Here is a 22,140-nt window from a genome sequence, read left to right as displayed (position 1 = left end):
ACAGCCCTGCTCGGAGACCGTTGCCCCGTCCGTGTGCCGACCTCTATTTCTTTGGCACCTTTGGTGAAAATCAAATGACTGGATAAGTCAATTGGGCTCAATCTTCTATTCCATTCATCTGCGTGTCGGTCCTGTTCCAGAACTTTGCCATCTTCCTTACTGTGGCGTCAGAGAAAGTCACAAGGTTAGGCAGCAGTAAGCTCTCTTTATTTTTTCCCCTCCCTCAACCCCCCGGCCACCACCATTCCACCTTCTGCCTCTCTGAGCGTGGCTCCTCCAGGGACCTCATATAAGCAGAATCCTACAGTATTTGTCCTTTTGTGTCTGGCTCATTTCACTGAGCATACTGTCCTCAAGGTCCATCCCCGTTGTAGCAGGTGTCAGAACTTCATTCCTTTTTAAGGCTAAATGACATTTCATTGTATGGATGGACCACATTTCGTTTATCTACTCAGCTGTCAATGGGACTTCCCTGGTGGTCCACTGGTTAAGACTCCACGCTTCCACTGCTGGGGGCACGGGTTCGATCCCTGGTCAGGGAACTAAGATCCCACAAGCCACTCAGCATGGCCAAAAAAAAAAAAAAAAAAAAAAAAAAAATGCTGTCAATGGTCACTTGGGTTCCTTCCACTTTTTGGCTACTGTGAATAAACAGTGTTGTGAACATGGGTGTGCAAATACCTGTTCAGGTCCCTACTTTCAGTTCTTCGGGGGCTTACACCCAGAAGTCAAATTGCTGGACCATATAGTCATTCTATGGGGCGTGGATTTGGGGAGAAGCACGTTGTCAGCTTGGCTAAGAGAAGTGAGGGAAGGTCTGCAGGAGGGCTCTGGGAAAGGTTTCTTCTATTTATAAAAACAGCCTTCCACAGAGAGCTGCTGGAGTTAGGGAGTCTGGAGTCTCTGAACTCGGATAAGAAAACAATCACATCCTGATCGTCACTGAGTTCAGCATTTCCCTCCTTTAGGATTGTGAACAGCAAACCCCAGACGGGCTTGTAGCTTTGCCACCAACACTGTCACCGAGGGTTTCAGAACATAGTACCTCTATTGCAGAAATTTCAGAATGTCGTTTGGACTCAAGTAATGGTAGTTCTTAAATCCACCACTAGGTATTATTTAATGTATTAAAAGAAAGCCCATATTAGCACATCACAAGTAAACAATAGGTTGACAATTTCAATGTAATTGGCTTCCTTTGTAATGCTACGTATTCTGTCTTATGCATTTAAAAACATGATACTGAGAAGGGGTTTGTCAAAAGCCTAGTTTAGATGATGCTGGGGAGATGTGATGTCTGGAACCCTGGTAGCCATTTTGTGACTCTGAGGGGCTCAGCCTGAGAGTAAAGCTGACTCATTAAGGATGGTAGAGAGAGGAGTAGGGGAAGTTCCAGGGTCCTTTCCCAGCTATTATCAGAATTACCCAACCCAGGAAACTCCCCTCTTCAGGGCTTCTTATTTCTTGCCATAACTACTGGACTTGTTATTGATATTTATCCAGTTGAGTCAAGTTTCTTTTTTTTTTTTTTTTTTTTTGGCCACCCTGCAAGGCTTGCAGGATCTCAGTTCCTCAACCAGGGACTGAACCTGGGCCATGGTAGTGAAAGCCCGGAACCTAACCACTAGGCCACCAGGGAACTCCCAGTTTTTTTGGTTGGTTGTTTGTGGTTTTTTTGCCGTGAAGATTTCATGACTGAAAGACAGTGTTTCCAAAGGGATCCACGAATGGCCTAGGGAAAGATGGGTGAGGACAGAATCCTGCTGGCCTGCATAGAGCCTTTGTGTGAATTAGAAAGAGGTGCTCGTCTGGGTGGCTAAAAAGTGCCCTGGCTGGAGGCTATGGCTTTTGGCAAGAATAAAAGCCTCTTTTCCTCCAGGCTGACACAGCCCCCAAGCTGGGGCACAGGGCTTGTCTAAGGGGGCTTGAGCTGGCTCTCCCCCTACCCCAGCTGTACACGGAGGCCCTGGGAGAAGACCCCAGGTTGAGGAGAGCAGGTGGGCTTCATGGAGGGGCTGGATATGCATCGGGTGGGGTAGAGAGGGGCTGGCAGGACCCCTGAGCCAGGCATGTAGTGAAAGGTTCCCCTTCCCCGTATGAGCATTTGGAATTCCCCAGACAGCGGGCGCTCCCGAAATGCCATGCAGACTCCACCCCAGGCTCTTTCGGGGAAGCAGCCAGAGTGCTGGTTGGAGGCCACGCGCCCACTTGTGGAACTGTTGGGGTCTGGAGTCTGGGAGGCTCCCCGCGCCGCGGAGGATTGAGCCAAGAAAGGCCTGGGCAGCAGGGAAGGTGAGGGAGGGTCTGGTGTCCAGGCCGCACCACCCCTCCTGCCTCTGGGTCCCTCTGTCTTGCTTGGGGCTGCCTGGCTGCTGGGTGGGCCTCAGGGGTGCATGTGTCAGGGGTTTGTGCAGGGCCTGACATGGGTGCTGCAGCTGTGGCACTGGAGTCGGGGGTGGGGAGACACAGCCCTGGCCGCCGGTGCGGGGGAGGGCAAAAGATGCAAGTCACCAACAACTGGCCGAGGCACTGGACGCTTGTTGTCACATCTGTCAACTCATGGGATAGCCCTCCGAGCGCCAAACTCTGCTCTAGCCTCCCAGGGCGGGGCGGGGTGGCGCGGGCTGCGGAAGCGCCCAGACCTGCGCTTCTTACACGTAAACGAAGCACAGTGAAGCAAAATGAAAAGTTCCTCAGTCACACAAGACACATTCCAAATGCTCCGCAGCCACAGGCGTGACCTGAGGCTCCCGTATCGGACAGAGCAGGTTCCAGAACGCTTCCATCACTGCACAAAGATGCCTGCCTTGACCCCTGGGACGCCCGGACCTGCGGGAACAGGGCCAGAGTTTCCCCCCCACACGCTGGGGGCCTCCCCAGAGGAGATGGGGGATGTTTGAGGCGGGTCTTTTGCATGAGCAGGGGTTTGCAGGTGGAGAACAGGGAGGGGAGGAGAGCGAGGCAGGAGAGATGGACGGAGGCTGGACCACCAAGGGCTCTGGGCACTGGGGAGCCGTGAGAGAGCTTTAAGCTGCGGGGCAGGCAGCGCCAGCTTTGCCGCGGAGGAGGCCGCCTGGCAGCCCCAGTGGATGAGTTGGGGCTAATGCAGGAGGCGGGCGAGGCTGCCGTCCCTGTGGAGGCGCTCGGCACTCTTTCCCCCCCCCGCCCAGGCATCAAAGTCAATCAGAGGGCTTCCCTGGTGGCGCAGTGGTTAAGAATCCGCCTGCCAATGCAGGGGAGACGAGTTCGAGCCCTGGTCCGGGAAGATCCCACATGCCGCGGAGCAACTAAGCCCGTGCGCCACAACTACTGAGCCTGCGCTCTAGAGCCCGCGTGCCACAACTACTGAGCCCGCGTGCCACAACTACTGAAGCCCGTGCTCCTAGAGCCCGTGCTCTGCAGCAAGAGAAGCCACTGCAATGAGAAGCCCGCGCACCGCAACAAAGAGTAGCCCCCGCTCGCCACAACTAGAGAAAGCCCGCGCACAGCAGCAAAGACCCAACGCAGCCAAAAATAAAAACAAATAAATAAATTAATTAAAAAAAGAAGTCAATCAGAATAGCGCTCAGAGCCCGCTGGGTGGGGGAAGAGCGGGCACCGTGTTCCTCGCAGGTGACCGTGACGCCCCTGGACTTGCGGGCGTTACGTAGCAAGGGTTCCGTGCAGGCTCCGGGAGGATGGATGAACACACCATTGGACAGACGGGGCCTGAGGCCTGAGGCCAGAGGCTGGCCTGTCCTGTGGAGGTTTCACGGGCACTGGTGGAGGGGCGGGGGGGGGAGCCCCGAAGGTCGGGCGCAGGCTCTCAGGAGTAGGAGCGGGGAGGCGGCCAGGTGGGGATTAGCTGAGGCCTGGCATGGCCAGAGGCCTCTCCATGGCCAGGAATCGGCCCTGCTCCTGGCAAGGACGTCTTGGCAGGAGAGGGCTTCTGCCCAGGGTGCTAATGCCCTCTTAATTAGCCAGGCACTTGCCAAGCAACTGCCGCCACAGCCTCACTTTACAAAACACACTCGGGCCTCAGAGCTGGTCCAGCACCGGCCATACTGTCAGGTGGATGGCCAGGTGCGGCCTCTGAGCTGCCCGCTGAGGCCAATCCAGGCCTTCCCCTCGGGGCTTCATGGTCCAGGATGACAGAAATAGAAATGCTTTGTAGGGACACGTTTTCGGTAACAGACATGGGGCAGGTCAGCCTCTGTACCTTTGCTCCAGCCAGCCTGGCTCTGCCCTGCTGAATTTCTATTCACCCAGCGTGGCCATCACTTCCTCCTGGGGGCCCTCCTGGACCTCACGGTTAACTCTGGGGTCTCCCCCACTGCCCAGGACAGCTCACTACGTGGGCCACGCTGTGGGCACCCACAGGTTTGCTTCCTGACTTAGAAGGGTTACACTTTAGGGGCAGGAGGGGGTGTCACAGATCTCTTGGCAAATCTGAGAAGAGCCACAGAGTGGGTCCCTGAGAACTGCATGTCCCCCCTAAAAGCTGGACCAGAGCCTCGCTGTTCTGTCCAGGCCACAGTTTCCCTACTTGTAACCTGGAGGCCCTGAACCCAGATTGGCAGAGATGTCTCTGGAGACGGGGTGATGGGGTGACAGCTGGTCCTGCCCTCCTTGGCTCTGACCCGACAGTGCTGGGGTGTGGCCCGTGGCCCTGGAAGGCACAGCTGTCCATCGGTACCTCCCACTTAGGGCACTAGTGAGGGGTGCGAGGGACGCAGGGATGCAGGGATGCAGGCCGTACCAGGCTGCCTCGAGGGGCCACAGGGGCAGAACAACAAAGACACCATTCACAGGCTCTGGGCCCTGAGGCCGGTCATCTATGGGGGCTGGGCCGTCGACATCTGTGCATCTGCAACGTGGATGGCCCTTCTGGCTCCTTACACACGCCTGGGACACACTTACCTCCTTTTGAGAGAAGGAAAAGTGAGGCTCAGAGAAGACAGGGAGCCCCCTGTTTATGGCTCTAAGTGATGCTGGCGGGAAACTCCCAGGATGTCACATCCTGTCCTTTTGCAAACGAGGAACTGAAGCTTCGAGGGGCCTCAAACCCTGGTCCCTGGACAACAGTCAAGACCAAGTGCAGGGCCCATGCCCTGAAAGCCGGCAGCCCTGGTCAGGTGTGACAGGAGGTTTCTAGCATCGAGATCCTGGCGGGCAAAGAGAGGGTGTGAGACTGCAAAGCTGGGGTGAAGGGGGAGCCCCAGGAAGGAGTGGGAGGTGCTGGGGGTGGGGCGGGGGACAACGGGAGACAGTCTAAGGCTTGATTTTGTCACTCCTAGCTGCGTGATTTGCTTATGTTCTTTTTTTCCCCAAGATTGATTGATTTTTTTAAAGTTGAGATAAAGTTCACATAACATACAATTTTAAAGCACACAGTTCTGTGGCATTTAGTATATACATTCACAATGTTGTGCAATCACCACCTCTACTTAGTTCTTTTTTTTTTAATTTTTAAAATTTTTTGGCTGTGCTGCGCAGCATGTCGGATCTTAGTTCCCCGACCAGGGATCGAACCCTCGCTCCGTGCACTGGAAGCGTGGAGTCTTAACCGCCGGACCGCCGGGGAAGTCCCTCTACTTAGTTCCGAAACACTGTCGTCCCCCCACCCCGCAAAGGAACTCCGTCCCCATTAGGCAGTCACTCCCCGTTCCCCGGGCCCCAGTCCCCGGCAGGCACCAATCTCCTTTCTGTTCGGTTTTCTTCGCTGCTCAGGCTGCTTCTCCTCATTCTCATTCGTGAGGTGGGGATGACACCCGGTTGCCGGAAAGTTAAAGCAGATAAAGCCCTCGGCACAGTGCCTGCAGCGCCTGGGATTGTGAGTGGTTTAATGCCCGCCTCCCGACCGGAGCCCAGCACCAGCGACCCCAGGAGTGGTGGGAGCTGGGGCCCGGGTCTCGGCGGCTGGGAGAAGTGGGGCTTGGGAAGATTTCCTCGAGGAGAAGCCATGGGGAGCCCAGAGGTGCCGGAGACCCTGGGCAGCGCAGCTTTGCCCCAGCCCAGGTGAGAGGGCTCAGCTCCGGGACAGGCACAGGTCAGGGCCTAGCTAGTCCAGGCAGGCATCTGCCCCTGGGATCAAGCCTGAAGCGTCAGGTCAACGTGACAGCCTGGTAGGAATCTGATGACCTTCCACATGCCAGAGAGAATGGGGTGGAAACAGCCCTGGGGATGGAGGGGGTGGGGGGCGTTCACTGGAACAAGTCATCAAGGGATGTAAGTTAAGATGCAGAGCAAAAAAAAAAAAAAAAAAAAAAAAAAAAAGCGGGGGCTTCCCTGGTGGCGCAGTGGTTGAGAGTCTGCCTGCCAATGCAGGGGACATGGGTTCGAGTCCTGGTCTGGGAAGATCCCACATGCCGCGGAGCAACTGGGCCCGTGAGCCACAACTACTGAGCCTGCGCGTCTGGAGCCTGTGCTCTGCATCAAGAGAGGCCGCAACAGTGAGAGGCCCGCGCACCGCGATGAAGAGTGGCCCCCGCTCGCAGCAACTAGAGAAAGCCCTAGCACAGAAACGAAGACCCAACATAGCAATCAATCAATCAATCAATAAATCTTAAAAAAAAAAAAGTACGTATTTAAAAAAAAAAAAAAAAAAAGCGAAATTAATAAAACCCTCAGAAATAAAGCTATGCACTTCTCTATCTAAATATCTATCAATATCTCCTACCTATCTATCATCTACCTATCACCTCTCCATCTCTACCTACATAATACATTTCTGAATAAAGGTACAGAGAGGGCTGGCAGGATGAGGTCCAAACACAACGCAACAGCACACACAGGACAGGACTAAGGCACAGGCGAAGATACAGGGTCAGAACGTCAGGGTTCATTATTGTTATGAACACGTTCAGGCAGACATAAAAAACACAGTATGTTGTGTCTTCTCGTGCCGTCACTGCTGGCACAATCATTACATCCTATCTATTCCCCACCACCACTCTTTTTTTGGGGGGGAAGGGAGGACTGGGATATTTTATTTTTTATTTTTATTCTTAGTGTGCTCGTCCAAAACTTTTTATTATGGAAATGTCCAAACATTTATTAAAGTAGAGAGACTTGGGAATCCCCTGGCGGTTCCGTGGTTAGGACTTTGCACTTTCACTGCCAAGGGCCCGGGTTTGATCCCTGGTCAGGGCCACGAGGTGTGACCAAAAAATAAAAATAGAGAGACTCACGGAAGGCAACCCCACCTACCCACCACCCTGTCTGGAATAGTTTAAGGCAAAACCCAGGCATCATGTCATTTCATAGGGAGCGTTTTTTCATGGCCTGAAGGATCTTAGTTCCCTGACCAGGGATCAAACCCGGGCCCTCAGCAGTGAAAGTGCCGAGTCCTGACCATTGGACCGCCAGGGAGGTTCCTTTAGGGAGTGTTTCTGACAGGTAAAGACATTCGTTTGTTGCTTTTACAAACACTGTACCATTATTATACCTACCTCTGTGCTGTCCACGAGGAACTCTGCATGTATTATTACTTCCATTTGACAGGTGAGGAAACTGAGGGTGAAGTAACCTATCGAAGGTCCCGTGGCAAGTATGTGTCAGAGCCGGGGGCCAAGTCAAGGCCTCCTGATTCCAGCTTCTGCTCCTTGGCTTTTGTGCTGGGATGCACCCCAGGATGTCATTTCAGGAAGCCCCTGCCCATCAGTGGTGGGTGGGCACAGGGAGTTCTCCAAGCCTGCTGGACAGGGGAGGAGTCTGAGTCTTTGTGGCTCAGAATCCTCACTCGGGGAACTGGGTTCAGGGCTAGCTGAGCAGCCCTTCCTGGTGGCCTCATTTTCCTTCCCAGACCAGGCAGGAGGGCGCCCGGCGGCCAGCCTGGGAGCGGCTCAGGCCTGGCCCCAGCCAAGCACCTCCGTTCTCCCCGTGCCATGCCCTTGTTCCGGGCAGCTCAGGTGGCGCCTGGGTTCCCGTGGGGCCCAGGGACACAACGTCCGTGTTCCTGTCCTTCCCCAGAGGGACCCAAGGTGGAGCCTGCAGACAGGACCGTGTGACTGCACTGGACACAGAAGTGCCCAGTGTAACTGAGACTCGGGGAAGGGAAGAGGCGGGAACATGGGTGCAGAGCGGGGAAGGAGTTTTGAAAATGCTCTTTTGCTAAACTGACCTAAGATTTTGTTCCTATATTGGCTTTTCAGCAATAATTAATCATAATAATAATTTTTAAAAAAGCTGAGATGCTTCCCTCTGCCCTTATCCAAAGATCTATGGTCATGAGACTCGGCCATCTCGTAGTTTTCCCTGTACACAGGAGACCCCTCTTTCCCAGCAGCTGCTGTGGGCCAGGACTCCCTCACCCCCCAATCTCCTCCCAAGCTAGAACAAGGCAAATACGTATCACCCATATTGGCTCTGGACAGAGGACAGAGTGAGCTCCCCATCACCAGAGACATTCAAGCCAAGACTGGACAGCCTTAATTTTTTACATGGTGCCTGCTGGGTAAAGAGAAACATGAAAACATGTTGGTTTGTGGTTGAGGGCATCACTCTTGGGTGGAGGTTCTGGCCAAAGCAGGGCGTCAATAGCAACAACCCAAATGTCCATCCATATGGCAGCAGTTAAATAAATGGCACATTCATCCAGTGGAATATTACACAGCTGTGAAAGAGAACAAGGAAGGCACTCACGTACTGAAGCAGAAACTGGGTTCAGATGCAAGTACGAAAGCAGGATTGAAAATACTGTTTAAAGATGTAGAGATTTACAAGAATACAGATGCAGGTTTGCTTGTCTTTGACGTTCAAGGAAAGGAAAACAGACTAACAGCAGTTATGGAGGTAGTGGGTGGGAATGGGGGGAGGGGGAGGACAAAAGCCTTTTTAGGGTTTGGGAGATTTGAACTGTGTGAATATATTGTTTGCTCAGAAAAAAAGTAAATATACTAATTTAGCTCCACACCTATTGAAACGAACCTCAGTTCTTCATATACTCACCCCTACACCGCCCCTTGCCCCCACTCCCAGGACTAACCTGATTTTCCCCAACATTTCAGGCTCTATGTTGTTCACTCGACCTGGACTGCCCTCGCCTGTAGGGAAATCCAAGATCCCCTTTCTATGTGCCCTCCCCCACACTGCTCCATTTGATTTTAATTTATTCAGCAAATCGGCCCAAGGCTCATGGTCCTGGCCGACTGATCCTAAAGCTTTGTACTTCACCATCGCTCTGACTACGGGACTAGGGTCCTGGGGATTCCTGGTGACCCTGGGGGCTGGAGGGAGTCTGGCCCGTCCCCAGGACAGTTCCCAGGACCAGCTGGCATTTATGAGCACTGACCACATGCCAGGCACTATTTTCTAGGTGCCTGATGTGTGGAGTCACCAACTTGTCTCCGTCTGCCCAAGACCTTCCTGGTTTGAAAACCGAGTGCCATGTCCCGGGAGCCCCCTCAGTCCCGTTCACAGCTCCTTCTGTCCTCTCAGCTTCTCTCCTGGGGCAGGTGCTATCATTATGCCCTTTTTAGAGATGGGAAAATCACGAACCAGGGATGTGCATTTGAGCCCAGGAAGCCCGATGCAGGAACCCAGGCTGCCACCATACCCAGCTGGGCTCGCCAGTCTTTCTATCTGTCAAAAGCATCACCCGGGAAGGCCTGGACCTGCTCCCACTCCTGGCTTGACTGAGAGGCAGGAGCCCCCAACCCCAGCCCCCTTCCTGGCCTCCAGGCTGCAAAGTTGTAGGAGCGGGAGTCGGGTCAGAATGGGGAGCTGCAGAGCCAGGAGGGAGGTGCCACCCAGCTGCCATCCCAGCAGGCACGTCTCAGCAGACTCCAGTCCTGCTGTCAGCATGGACCCCACCCCTAACCTTCAGTTATTCAGCTCCCTCTCCTCTGAGCCTTATTAGTTGGCCAGAGGGTTGGGGTCTCCCTTACTAGGGCTTCCTGGGGACTGGAACAGGTTCTGAGGGTGGCCAGGGACCACCCTCAGTGTCTGCTGAGCTCCATGCCCTCGGGGACTCTCAGACAACCCTGAGATGGGGGATTTGTATTTCTTCTACAAAAGGTGAAACAGGCTCAGCGAGGTTAAGTGACTTGCCTACAGTCACACAGCCAGCAAGACCCTGGGTTTCAAGCCTATTAGATGACCTCAAAAAGAGACACTTGATTTCTCATCTCTCCAGAGGTGAGCTTTGTGGGAGGGGATGCTGTGGGCAGTGCCTGCCTGGGGCTCAAGGACCTGCCAGTAAACCCATTTGACCCAAATGATGGGAAAGTAACACGAAATTATCCTGAAAGATAAAAATCCCTGGAGGAGGTTGCCTTGGGGGAGCCACAGGCACAGACCAACCAGCCCAGGAGCTAGTTCAGTGCCCTCTGCCTTTGGCCTCGAGACCTTGTGGGCAGCCTGTGGTCATGCTGGCATTCCAGGGGCCTGCTTGGCATGTGGGGAATGTCCCAGCAAAAGTCTTGGCCTTTGGAGATGCTCAGAAAAGGGAAGTGTTCCTCTACAGGGGTGGGGGTGGGCATCTGTAGGGAATATCCACGTTGACGGAGGAGGATGGAGAGCTGAGGTCCTAAAGGAGGAGGGCTGTAGCCAGTGTCGCCCCTTCCTGTGTGCCAGGCTCTGCGTCCAATGCAGTGGGGACCTGGAGGTGGGTATCAAGTGGGAGGCACGCTGGCCCCTGGGGCTGGAGACCTGGGTTCCGCCCCTCGGGCCTGTACTGCCTGAGCCGTAGCACGTCTCTGACCTGCTCGGTAAAAGGGCACACTGCTCACTCTATGCCTGGTGAACCTCACCAGAACCCTGTCGCTTCTGCATCCTCAGAGTGGACACACTGCCACTTGTCTCGGCCACTACCACGGAGACCTATTTGGGCCAGCCCGGCTGGGTGCCTGGGCCACAGGGAAGGGTCCGGGTGGCTTTCAGGGCAGTGTCCTGGGAGGGAAGCCTCGGGGAACCGCAGCCCCCGCTCTGGAGGCTGCAAGGCCTGGGTTGGGTGAGTTGGGGTCCGCAGGCCCCTCCCCAGCTCCTGGCCTGCCCCCCACTCTTCCGCCCACAGGCCCTTGGAGGGTCCCCTCTCAGTTCCTTCAAGGCCCTGCTCTAAAGCCACCTCCTCTGAGGAGCCCCCGGGCCGCTCCGCCTAGTACTGATGTGCTCTGTGGTCTTGCGGTCTCTACCACAACCTCAAACCTGGCTCGGCCTTCCTCCCGGCTGGGCTTGGGGTGCGGGGCCTCCGAGGGGTCCCGTGCTCTGGGTGAGTCCTCAGGCTGCGGCGCTGCGAGGGCGAGGCCTTGGCATTGGCGGGGAGGGGGCGGCGGCCCGAAGAGGGGGCACTGCAGAGGCCGGCCGAGCAGGGAAGGCGGCGAGCCCAGGCCCCACCCACGCCCCTCCGGGCCCCTGCGCGACTCAGTTCGCTCCCTGGGCCCCGGTGCCCCCTCCTCGGCGAGCCCCGGGGCGGGGCGGGGGCGGGACCTCGCGGCGCTGACGTCACCCCGCCTATAAAAGGGCTCGGGCTCGACGCGCCGGCTTTGTAAAGCGTTGCTGAGGGTGAGCGCACGGCCGCGGCAGCTGAACAAAGGAGCAGGGCGCCGCCGCGGGGACCCGCCACCAACCTCCCGGGCCGCGCCGGCCTCCCGCCCGCCGCCACCATGACCGCCAACGGCACGGCCGAGGCCCTGCAGATCCAGTTCGGTCTCATTAACTGCAGCAACAAGTACCTGACGGCCGAGACGTTCGGGTTCAAGGTGAATGCGTCGGCCAGCAGCCTGAAGAAGAAGCAGATCTGGACGCTGGAACAGCCGCCCGACGAGGCGGGCAGCGCAGCCGTGTGCCTGCGCAGCCACCTGGGCCGCTACCTGGCGGCGGACAAGGATGGCAACGTGACCTGCGAACACGAGGTGCCCAGTGCCGACTGCCGCTTTCTCATCGTGGCGCACGACGACGGCCGCTGGTCGCTGCAGTCCGAGGCGCACCGGCGCTACTTTGGCGGCACCGAGGACCGCCTGTCGTGCTTCGCTCAGACCGTGTCGCCGGCCGAGAAGTGGAGCGTGCACATCGCCATGCACCCCCAGGTCACCATCTACAGCCTGGCCCGCAAGCGCTACGCGCACCTGAGCGCGCGGCCGGCCGACGAGATCGCAGTGGACCGCGACGTGCCCTGGGGCGTCGACTCGCTCATCACGCTGGCCTTCCAGGACCAGCGCTACAGCTTGCAGACGGCCGACCACCGCTTCCTGCGCCACGACGGGCGCCTAGTGGCGCACCCCGAGCCCGCCACCGGCTACACGCTCGAGTTCCGCTCCGGCAAGGTGGCCTTCCGCGACTGCGAAGGCCGCTACCTGGCGCCGTCGGGGCCCAGCGGCACGCTCAAGGCGGGCAAGGCCACCAAGGTGGGCAAGGACGAGCTCTTCGCCCTGGAGCAGAGCTGCGCCCAGGTCGTGCTGCAGGCAGCCAACGAGAGGAACGTGTCCACGCGCCAGGGTGAGTGGGGACGCCGTCCCCCGCCTCTCTGGGCCATGCACAAAGCGAACCCCACCCCAGTCCCCGCAGCCTCCCGCCCTTTCTCGCCCGCGGCGCCGCTGCAATCCCGAGCGACGCCCGGTGCGCCCCCGCTGGGCGCGCGGGCCACCCCACCCCGCCGCGGGACCTGCGCTGCGATCCCCGGGAAGGGGCGAGGGGTGGGGCTTTGCCCATCCTTGGGTGCCGCTGCATAACCCCCACTCCGCCTTGAGATTGGGGCTCCTAGGCCGCGCTTAGACGCCGCCCCTTGTGCCACCCGCCGAACCCTCGGCCTGATCTGGGTCCTCCCTACGCGCGCAGATCCCTCCCTCGCATCCGCGGGCCTAGCCCTTGGGGAGGGGACGCCCCTCGCCTGTTTCCTCGTGCCCCTCCCCCCGTCAGTGGGCCTTTGGCTCCATGGCGGAGGCGAGGGGTCGCAACAGGCACGGGGCGCGCCCCCGCTCCCTGAAGGCCGCCTTTCGCGGGCGGGATGGAAGTAGCCTTTGATCTTCGCAGGCTGCGCTTCCACCTCCCCTCCCTCCGGGCCTTTCTCCACCTCCGCTGGCTGCTGGGAGGGGTTGGCCTCTGCTGGAAAGGGGGCGCCCAGAGTGTCTGCCCTTCCCCCCCCAGCCCCTCCTCCCGCGTCCGCCCTGCGCTCGAGGCCGCGGCCTTTGTGAGCAGGGGGGCGGGCTCGTCGACAGGGCCCTCCCTCGCCCCCTTTGTCCTGCTCCGTCTCTGCAGATGGGAAAACCAGATGCGGCCGGGCGGGGGAGGGAATCGACTTTCTGCGGGTCCCCCCCTGCTGAGGATCCCCCGCGCCGCCCCCAGGCCCAGTGCCCCGTCCGAAGCCGCCCCAGAAGGCGGCCTCCCTGCTCGCGCCCCGGCCCCGGGACGGCGTGGCGCGGATGGCAGCCCGCCAGGCACCCCGCCCTGCGCCCGCCGCGCGTCTCCTGGCCGGTACCCTCTGCTCTGCGGGAGACAGAGAGCGGTCTCAGCCTGAGCCCGGAGACCCCAGCCCGGCACCCTCGGGAAGCCCCCCTACCCTCGGTTGAACCCACCCCCAAGACTCCCGCCCGGAACAACTGGCTGCAACTCGATGCGTCCTCTCCCGGGGCCTCCCGCTGGCCTGGCCATTTCCTACCGGCCTGCGCGCCAGAAGTGAACCCTCCTCTTTCCCTTCTTAGATTCTCCCCCTAGGCGGCTTCTCTTCCTTCTGGCGCCCTCGCCCCTCCTTTGGGGGAACCTGTGGGTGTCTGGCTCCCCCAGCCGGGAAGTTGGACCCCAGCCTCTGGAGATAGCTGGATGGGAGCCGAGTCATTGCCCCGCCCCCCCCCCCCCCCTTCCTCCTGACGGCCACCCTCCTGACTCGGCTCTGCCAAGGAGGTTGCAGCCCCGTGGCAGTTTCGTACCCGAGTGTGCTGATTGAAGCGGGCGGTATTTCTTCCATCCTACAGATGGGCAGGTTTAGGCCCAGAGAGGAGAAGCCATGTGCCCAAGATCACACAGCAAGTAAGCAGCATGAAGAACTGGGTTTGACTCCAGAATGAGCTCTTATCTGGAGCCCCTGATGCCTCCCGGCCTCTGGGGCAGAGGCCCTCCCCTTTCCAGTCTCACACAGTACGAGGTGGGGCAGGACTCTCCACCTATTCAGCGAACACTGAGCCCCTACCAAGTGAGACATGCTGAGGCCTGAGTGGTGAGCACACGCGCATCTCCTGGATCCTTCCCTGCTGGGCCCAATGTTCTCGTTGGGACATGAGCAACATCCCAGAGGTGTCAAGCAAAGGTCTGGGGGTCCAGGAAGTACATGAGGGTCCCAGATTAGATGGGGGAGGTCCCTTTCTGAGGAGGACACTTGACCTGACCTGAGGATGAATAGAAGGTAGCATGTATCAGGTGTGTGGAACAGTGTTGCAGGTACAGGGCACAGCTTGTGCAAAGGCCCCGAGGCAGGAAGGAGCAGAAAGCCCAGTGTGGTTGTGAGGTTGGCGGGTGGGACTGGAACAGCCAGCAGGGCCACAGGACTTCGGTTGGGTGCTCATCAACGCAGGCATGCTCCGTGCTTGCTGGGCTGCATCCGGCACCTGCCCTGGGGAAGGTGTGGCAGGAACGGGTGGCCCTGGCCCTAGCCCTTGGTGCCAGAAAGGAGCAGAGAGATCCTGGGGGTGTTTTTGGCAGGCACTGGTGAGCCTGGGCAGGTGTCCTCACCTTTCTAGTAAAGCTCGCTGGTGGTGTCATGGTGTGATTCAAGCTGATGGGGCAGGAGGAGCCAGAAATTGCACCAGGAGAGCTGCTGGCTCATCTGTGCGTTTAAAGGGAAGGGAGCTTTGGGAGCAAAGACTAGAGCTACATGGGCCTCAGATTTTGGGGTCCTCATCTCGTTCTGATGTTGGCTGACCTCGGGTCTTCTTTGTGGGGCGGAGGATGACCAGAGGACCTGGAGCCGGCATGGGCTTGGGGGCTGTGTCTGCAGAGGCCATTTTGGACAGGCCTGCGTGGCAAGGAGGCTTCAGCTGTGCTTCCGACACATGTTGGGAAACGCCAGCCAGGAAGGAGGAGCATCCTGGGTTTAGCGGGCTGGGGGAAGTGAATCATCCCCGTAGGCCTGCACAGGCCGGGCCTGGTGGGGGTGGGGTGCTCCCTGCTGAAGCTGCGGCCTGCTCTCTGGCCTCAGTTTCCCCATTTGTAAAGGGCTCGCCCAGGGCTGCCCTGGGCACATTCTTTTCGGCCAGGCTGTATTTCTGGGAGGAGGCCGTCACAGCCTACATTAGAGGCAGGGTCGGCCACAGGGAGTGGGGGTCCCAAGAGCTGATGTGACAAGGCAGATGGCACATGTCTATCCCAGGTCCTGGGAAGTGCTGTGGCTGTGACCACACGGTGAGGACATGGCTTGGGCAGGGATGGAGGATGGCAGGGCCACTGAGTGAGCAGTACTCATGCTACTTCGGAGCCTCACCTGCCCTGGGCTCCAGCCAGACCCTGGGCAGAGCCTCACCCCATTTCCCACCTGGTCTCACAGCCTCTTTGCATCTGGCCAGCTGTGCCCTGGGGACTCCATGCTCAGGAAGTGCCCAATCCCAGCCGCTCGAAGGTGAGGCTGGCTGGCTGAGAAAGGGCTGGTCAGGCTGGGCTTTGCAGGATGTGTAAGAGTTCTCCTGATGAGGCAGAGCATTTCAGGCCCAGGGAACAGCTTGTGTAAGGACGAAGTAGGGATTTAAAGTGGTCAGGTAGTGGCAAGAGCTGACTGGGAAGAGGGGAGGTGAGGTGAGGCCACAGATGCTTCTGGGCCCCCTCCCTTAAACTGAATGGGGGTGGTGGCGAGTGCCTGATTTGAACAAGCCAGGGGAATATGCGGACTGCTAAGGCTGAGGGGGATGGGGACCATGGGGTGTGTTGGCAGGGAGGGGGTGCCCCCTCCAAGCCACTGTACAGGATGGCTCAGAGGCTGGAGGTGGGGAGAGCCACGATGGAGGGGGGACATGCGGGGGCCCGGTGTCTCAGTTGTGCTCTCTGGAGCGGGTCGGGGGGACATTGAGCCCCCGCATCTCCTGCCTCCTCAGGGCTCCTGTGGGCCTGTGACTCAGGTTTTCTGTGCTGCTGTTGATGAAAAGAAAAATCCCGAAGAAAACCCTGTTCCCATAGTAACCCAGCTCTAATTAGAGACTCCAAGGCCAAGTGGGGCCTTTCCCATCTGGGCAGGGCCTTGGAGCCAGGAGGGACCCCACTGGAATGGGGAGGGGATACTCTCCCCACCCCTTCCTATTGCGGGCGGAAGACCTGGTGTCTACTTGGCAATGGGCTGCTAAATCCTTTCCATCTCAGACCGGGCCCTTTTGACAGGCAGAGAGGGAAACTGAGGCTGGGCGGGGGAGGCACTCAAGGGCGCCTGGCCCTGGCTTTGCGTACCTTGCGGGCTGGCCTACGCCTGTTTATCAAACCAGTTCCAGGACTGGACCCACCCAGGCGGGAGGGGGTCTGAGTGGCTGAGCAGGTGGTGGTGGTCGTGTGGCCCTGGGGAGGTACCCGCCTCCCTTTGCATAGCCTCCCTTTGTTCCTCGAAATAACTCTGTGGAATTGCCGGGAGGAGTCAAGCCGAGTCAAGCCGGATGGTCCGCAGGAGCGCAGGGCTGGCTAAGCTCTCAGGAACCAAAGTCTCATTGAAAAGGAGCCCCTGCACTTGCTGTGTTTGTCCTCGGGCAGGCTGGCCAGCGCCTTGTTCACTGGCAAGGCTCTGTTATGTCAGGTAGGCTGGTCAGTGCTAGAGATCTGACTGCCATTTGGGGCCCTTCCCTGCCCGCTTTGCCCCTCTTTCTGGGAGCCCCTCTCTGTCTTTTCTGCTGCTGAGGTGTGCCCGGTGGGGCTTCTCCTCGTCAGTTCTTTCCTTCCCATCAGCCGGCCTGCCACGTGTTGGGTAGGTAGTGCCATGTGGCTGGGCAGGCTGGGGCTGGCAGCTCTGCAGCAGTGGGGTGGGGCAGGTCGGCTGGGCGAGGTCTGAGCAAGGATGGACCCCAGCCCCCCATTGTGCTCCTGGGTGTGGCCTTAGGATGGTCGTCCTCGGGGTGGCTCGGGCACCCAGAAGGCCCAGCCCCTGCTGATCCTCGCCCCGTGCTTCACTGGGGCGTGATGGTGGATCGAGCTCACCTCTACCCCCGGCTCCTCAGTAGTCAGCAGATCCCTGACACTGTGGCTGAGGGGACCCAGGGGGCCTGGAGGGTCAAGCCCAGGCGTTGTGAGGGTCTGCTTCAGAGTGACCCGTGGAGGTCCCATCCACCAGTCCACAGAGGGGAGGGAGGGTTGGGGGAGAGGGCATGGCAGGAGGCCTGAGTTTGCCCATCTCTCCTCCTGAGAGCCCTGGACCCCTAGCTTTCTCTCTGGGTGACCTTGGGCAAGGGCACCACCTCTCTGCCTCATTCTCCTTTGTGATGGGGTGGCGCTGACATGGGACACGAGACCTGGTTAGCATGGGGCTGACACCTTTCAGGCCCTCTGGGTGGTGGCTGGAGAACTAAGAATGGGTCCTGGGGGAGGGCCTGGGGGTGCTCAGACCCCAGGCTCTGCCACACGCCAGCCTCTGCCACCCGCCAGCCTCATCTCATCTAAAAGGACACCTGCCGCCCGCCACTGATCCCGGCTTCATAAAGGCCTCAAGGCCCAACTCACCCTGCTGCGGAGGCTCTTAGGATCCATGGTGCTTGGGGATGTGAACTTGTTGGGACCAAAGATCCCACTTCAGGTTTTACCTGGAGGAGTCCATACGGACGTGCAAAACGACATGGCTGCAGCTTGTGGGAGCAAAACGCCGAAGCCGCCCCCTTCACAGACGATTTAGGGACATGGAAATGTGTAAAGGTGTTAGGCAGATCATTTGCAAATCGAGGTCTGTAGCATGCGTGCACTTGAAGGTCAAGAAAATGCATATGTGAGTGCACGGGGAAAAGGCTAGGAGTGTGTGGTCACCTGCCGTTCACAGGGGCATTCTGGGGGTGTGGTGGGCATGGGGGGGTGTGTGAATTCGCTTTTATGAGTTTTCTAAATTCCCTGAAGGGAACGTGTGCTATGACTCTCTTGACTTTTACACGTATACAGAAGCAGGAAGGATATCATGAACTACCATATACTGATTCCCCCAGCTGCGATATTCTGCCACACTAGCTCCTTGTCCCTTTATTCATTGCTTCTGGTTGTACTTAATGCAAATCCCTGACATCAGGGCACTTCATCTCAAAATGTTTGCGTGTATCCCTAAAAAACAAGGCCATTTTCTTACCTAATGACAACATGATTAACAGTAATTAATCCATGCTCTCTAATCCTGGACCATGTTGAGAGTCTCCCAGTTGGTTCTACAATATCTTTTTGCATTTGGTTTGTTGGAAGGTATTACTTCTGTAATCAGAGAACGTGATGTGTAAATGGACCTAGCTGGCCTTGGCCCTTGACTTGTCCTGCCTGGGATCCTGGGTTCCGCCCTCTGATGTGAAGACCGAGGGGTCTGAGCCGCACTGTGGGGTCTCAGCAGCCCCCCGCTGTGCTGGTGTGTGCGGGCAGGGCTGAGGGTCAGCCAGCACTGGGGGGGGGGGCGTGGGGGTCCCTGTACTAGCTGGAGGCTCTCCCCGCAGGTATGGACCTGTCGGCCAATCAGGACGAAGAGACCGACCAAGAGACTTTCCAGCTGGAGATCGACCGCGAAACCAAAAAGTGCGCCTTCCGCACCCACTCGGGCAAGTACTGGACGCTGACGGCCACCGGGGGTGTGCAGTCCACTGCCTCCACCAAGTGAGTGCCCCACTGCCCGCCTGTCACTGCCCGCGCTCGCCCAGGCTGGCCTTCCTGTGGGGCGGCCTTGCCTGACCCTGTCCCGCCACCCCCAGGGATGCCAGCTGCTACTTTGACATTGAGTGGCGTGATCGGAGGATCATACTGCGCGCGTCCAATGGCAAGTTTGTGACGGCCAAGAAGAACGGCCAGCTGGCTGCCTCGGTGGAGACAGCAGGTAGCCACCTGGGGGCTTACCTCAAGCCCTTGTTCCCTGGAGGGTCTAACTGTATGCCGTGGTCACTTACGAGCCCCACCCGAAGCCTGCCCTGTGCTGGGCATCCTCCCAAACTGGCACCACCCTGCCTCACCCTAGGGCTGGAGTGCTGTGTGACCCCAGACTCCCGCTCTCCCTCTCTGAGCCACACCCTGGGTGTCGCACCCCCAACCCCATGAGGCTCACTTCTTTTCCACCTCCTGGGACAGGGGACTCGGAGCTCTTCCTCATGAAGCTGATCAACCGCCCCATCATCGTGTTCCGTGGGGAGCATGGCTTCATTGGCTGCCGCAAGGTCACGGGCACCCTGGACGCCAACCGCTCCAACTACGATGTCTTCCAGCTGGAGTTCAGAGACGGCGCCTACAACATCAAAGGCAGGTTCTCCTGTGGGCAGTGCCGGGTGGGGCCCGCTGGGCTCAGGGGGCCAGTGTTGGACACAGAGAGCAAACCCCTGCCCCACTTGAGCCTGGCTTTGGGGTTCGGCTTGGCCACCCTGTGATGTGGCTTGGGCCAGGCCCCATCTGGCCACCAGAGGCTCTAGGTTGGGGGGTAGCCCCTTCCCCTCTTGTCTGTACAGGAGGGAGATGTCCGGCCCACCCCAGATAGAGCTAGAGAGGGAGATGGGATTCTGGAAAGGCTGGGCAGGGGAGGGGTCACACACGAGTTATGGGACCAAAATTCTGGTGGGAGGCAGGGGAAGGGACTCCAGTCCAGCATGGGCCGGAGGCTTGGGTGGATGTAACAGACCCCACCCCCATTCTGGAAGCCGTGATTGGAGGGTGGGGAGCAGAGCCCAGGCAGGGCCTGACGGGGCCTCCCCTTGCCCCTGCTCCAGACTCCACAGGCAAGTACTGGATGGTGGGCAACGACTCCTCCGTCACCAGCAGCAGCGACAGCCCTGTGGACTTCTTCTTCGAGTTCTGTGACTACAACAAGGTGGCCATCAAGGTGGGCGGGCACTACCTGAAGGGGGACCACGCGGGGGTCCTGAAGGCCTGCGCTGACACCATCGACCCCACCACGCTGTGGGAGTACTAGGGCCCCGCCGCCGGCATCCCCCTCCCCACCCTGCCCAACCCGCCCTGCTAACTCTCTTCTCCAGGTGGGCTCTGCTGTGGGTGGCGAGCCCCTTGCCTTTCAAACTGGAAACCCAGAGCAAACGGTGCCCTCACCTGTTGTCCCATGTGGCCTCCCCTGGGCAGGTCAGAGGCTGTGACCTGGTCCTTGGAGGGATTTCACATCCCTCTGCCCTCTCTTCTCTGCCCTGGGCGAGGCTGGAACTTCTTTCTTCTGACCTCAGACAACTCTGAGCCTTATTTCCCCGAAGAGGCCGAGGAGGAGTGGGGGGCTGGGAGGCCTTCCCGAGCTCCTGGGAGCGGCGGGGTGTGTAACTGGAATCTCCTGTCCCCTCCTGAACCTCCCCCTCCCCCATTTCCCAGGAGCCAAGCTCTTGCCCCAGGCCTGTTAGTGGCCCCCCTGGGGCGCCGTCCCTGCGTGGTCGGGAGGACAGCTGGTGGACAGGACGGGGCTGGCTCCAGGCCCCTGTGAGTGGAGCAGGCCTGGTTTGATGGCCGCCCGGGCCTGGCCACTGCACACACATCCTGCTGTGGTCCGGGGGTCCTGCTCCTATCTCTTTTCTTTGACTCTGGCCTGACTGGAAGCAGAAAATGACCAAATCAGTAACTTTCTTTTTTCAGTGAAATGTTATTGCTGGAGGAGCCCCAGGCAAGCCTGGTTGTAGCCATGAGTGGTCTTCAGGGGGTCTTGGTGGGGGGGGGGGTGGTCTTGATACGGCATCTCCAGGCCTCAGTGCCCTCTGCCCACTAGTGGTGGGGTAGGCGGGGCGCCTCCCCGAATCCAGAACCTGCCTCCACCTTCCCAGGGGGCTCTCACCAGCCCCCTCCCTCCCATGTGCCTGGGCCCCAGGCCTGTGTCCCCACCTGGTGGTGCTGGGCTCACCGCCTCAGCCAGGGCCCCTGGTATGATCGGTGCTCCTCTTCTGACTGGACTCCCGGGTCTTGGCGGGATGAAGCTGGGCGTTGCCCTCAGCCGGGAGCCCCGTGGAAGCCCCTGGTCCCTGGCTCGTAGCCCCGCCCCTGCCACTCCCCTTCCCCTCTGGTCAGCATCCACCATGCATCTCACTCTGGGTGTCTTGGTCTTTTATTTTTTGTAAGTGTCATTTGTATAACTCTAAATGCCCATGATAGTAGCTTCAGACTGGAAAGAGCAAAATAAAGTTAACGCAAGTCTGCACCCCTGAGGTTGTGTGTGTGTGTGTGTGTGTTGGGGATGAAGGCAGGTGGGAGTGGTGGGCCTGGGAACCCTCCTGCTGCAGGTTTCGGAGTTAGAGGTCAGGCCCACACAAACCGGCAGAGCGAACTTCCTCCTGCCTTGGCAGGTATGCCTTGACTAGAGCTTGGAGGTACGGGGCCTGGGTGCCCCTTTTCCATACTGCAACGGGCCTTGTGTGCATCCATCCATACCCCAACACAGCAGGCTTGGGCCCCTTGGGACCTGGATGTGCTGTCTGGGAGCCCTCGGAGGACAGGCCCGGGTAGAGGTGGGCACAGGCCCTGGGAAAAGTCAGCTGGATGAGCTAAGCTTGGAGTCCAGGGTGGGTGCCTTCATCAGAACAGGACCCCTAGGCCCAGCTTGGGGAGGAAGGGAGGCACTTCTCTATTTGGCAGATAAGAAGCTGAGGAAGTTTCCAACCTCGAGGGGGGACCTGGGTCCTGAGCCCACCCTGCGGTCGTGGCCCCTGGCAGACCTCCAGGTGGCCAGCCCTGCAGGGACTCCGGAGAGGCAGGCGCTGGGTTGGGCCCTTCTGTGCAGTATCACGTTACCCAGAGCATAGCTGTTCCCATCTTACAGGGGAGGAGACTGAGGTTGAGTAGCAAGGCACAGCTTTGAGGGTGGAACGGGGCCCCCCATGGGCGTCCAATAAGTAGGCGGTGATTGAAGATGGACTTGGGCGTGTGGCCGTCTTGCGGGGGCAGCGGGACCAGCGGGACCAGCGGGACCAGAGGGGCCTGAGCTGTCAGCAGAAGCGCTGATTGGCTGCTGATGACGAAACTGGGATGCCTGCGCTCTGATTGGTGGTCCCTGGGGGCGGGAGCCTCGAGATTGACAAGCACAGATGGCGGCTACAAAGGGACTTTGGGCTCTCAGCGGGG

General features: G+C 58.8%; 1 protein-coding gene across 1 annotated transcript; it reads left to right on the top strand.

Annotated features, from left to right (window-relative positions):
• The first annotated feature begins 11,480 nt into the window (after positions 1–11,480).
• FSCN1 (fascin actin-bundling protein 1) lies at positions 11,481–21,225 on the top strand. The gene is made up of 5 exons (XM_059897739.1): positions 11,481–12,414; positions 18,552–18,708; positions 18,804–18,925; positions 19,174–19,341; positions 19,803–21,225. Exons 1-5 carry the CDS (start codon positions 11,583–11,585, stop codon positions 20,003–20,005), a joined length of 1,482 nt encoding a protein of 493 aa, XP_059753722.1. The 5' UTR covers positions 11,481–11,582; the 3' UTR covers positions 20,006–21,225.
• Positions 21,226–22,140: the final 915 nt, after the last annotated feature.

The sequence above is a fragment of the Balaenoptera ricei genome, chromosome 15, assembly GCF_028023285.1.
Source record: "Balaenoptera ricei isolate mBalRic1 chromosome 15, mBalRic1.hap2, whole genome shotgun sequence".
Classification (NCBI taxonomy): domain Eukaryota; kingdom Metazoa; phylum Chordata; class Mammalia; order Artiodactyla; family Balaenopteridae; genus Balaenoptera; species Balaenoptera ricei.
The sequence above is the reverse complement of the archived record's forward strand: the minus strand, read 5'-3'. Positions and strand labels throughout refer to the sequence as shown.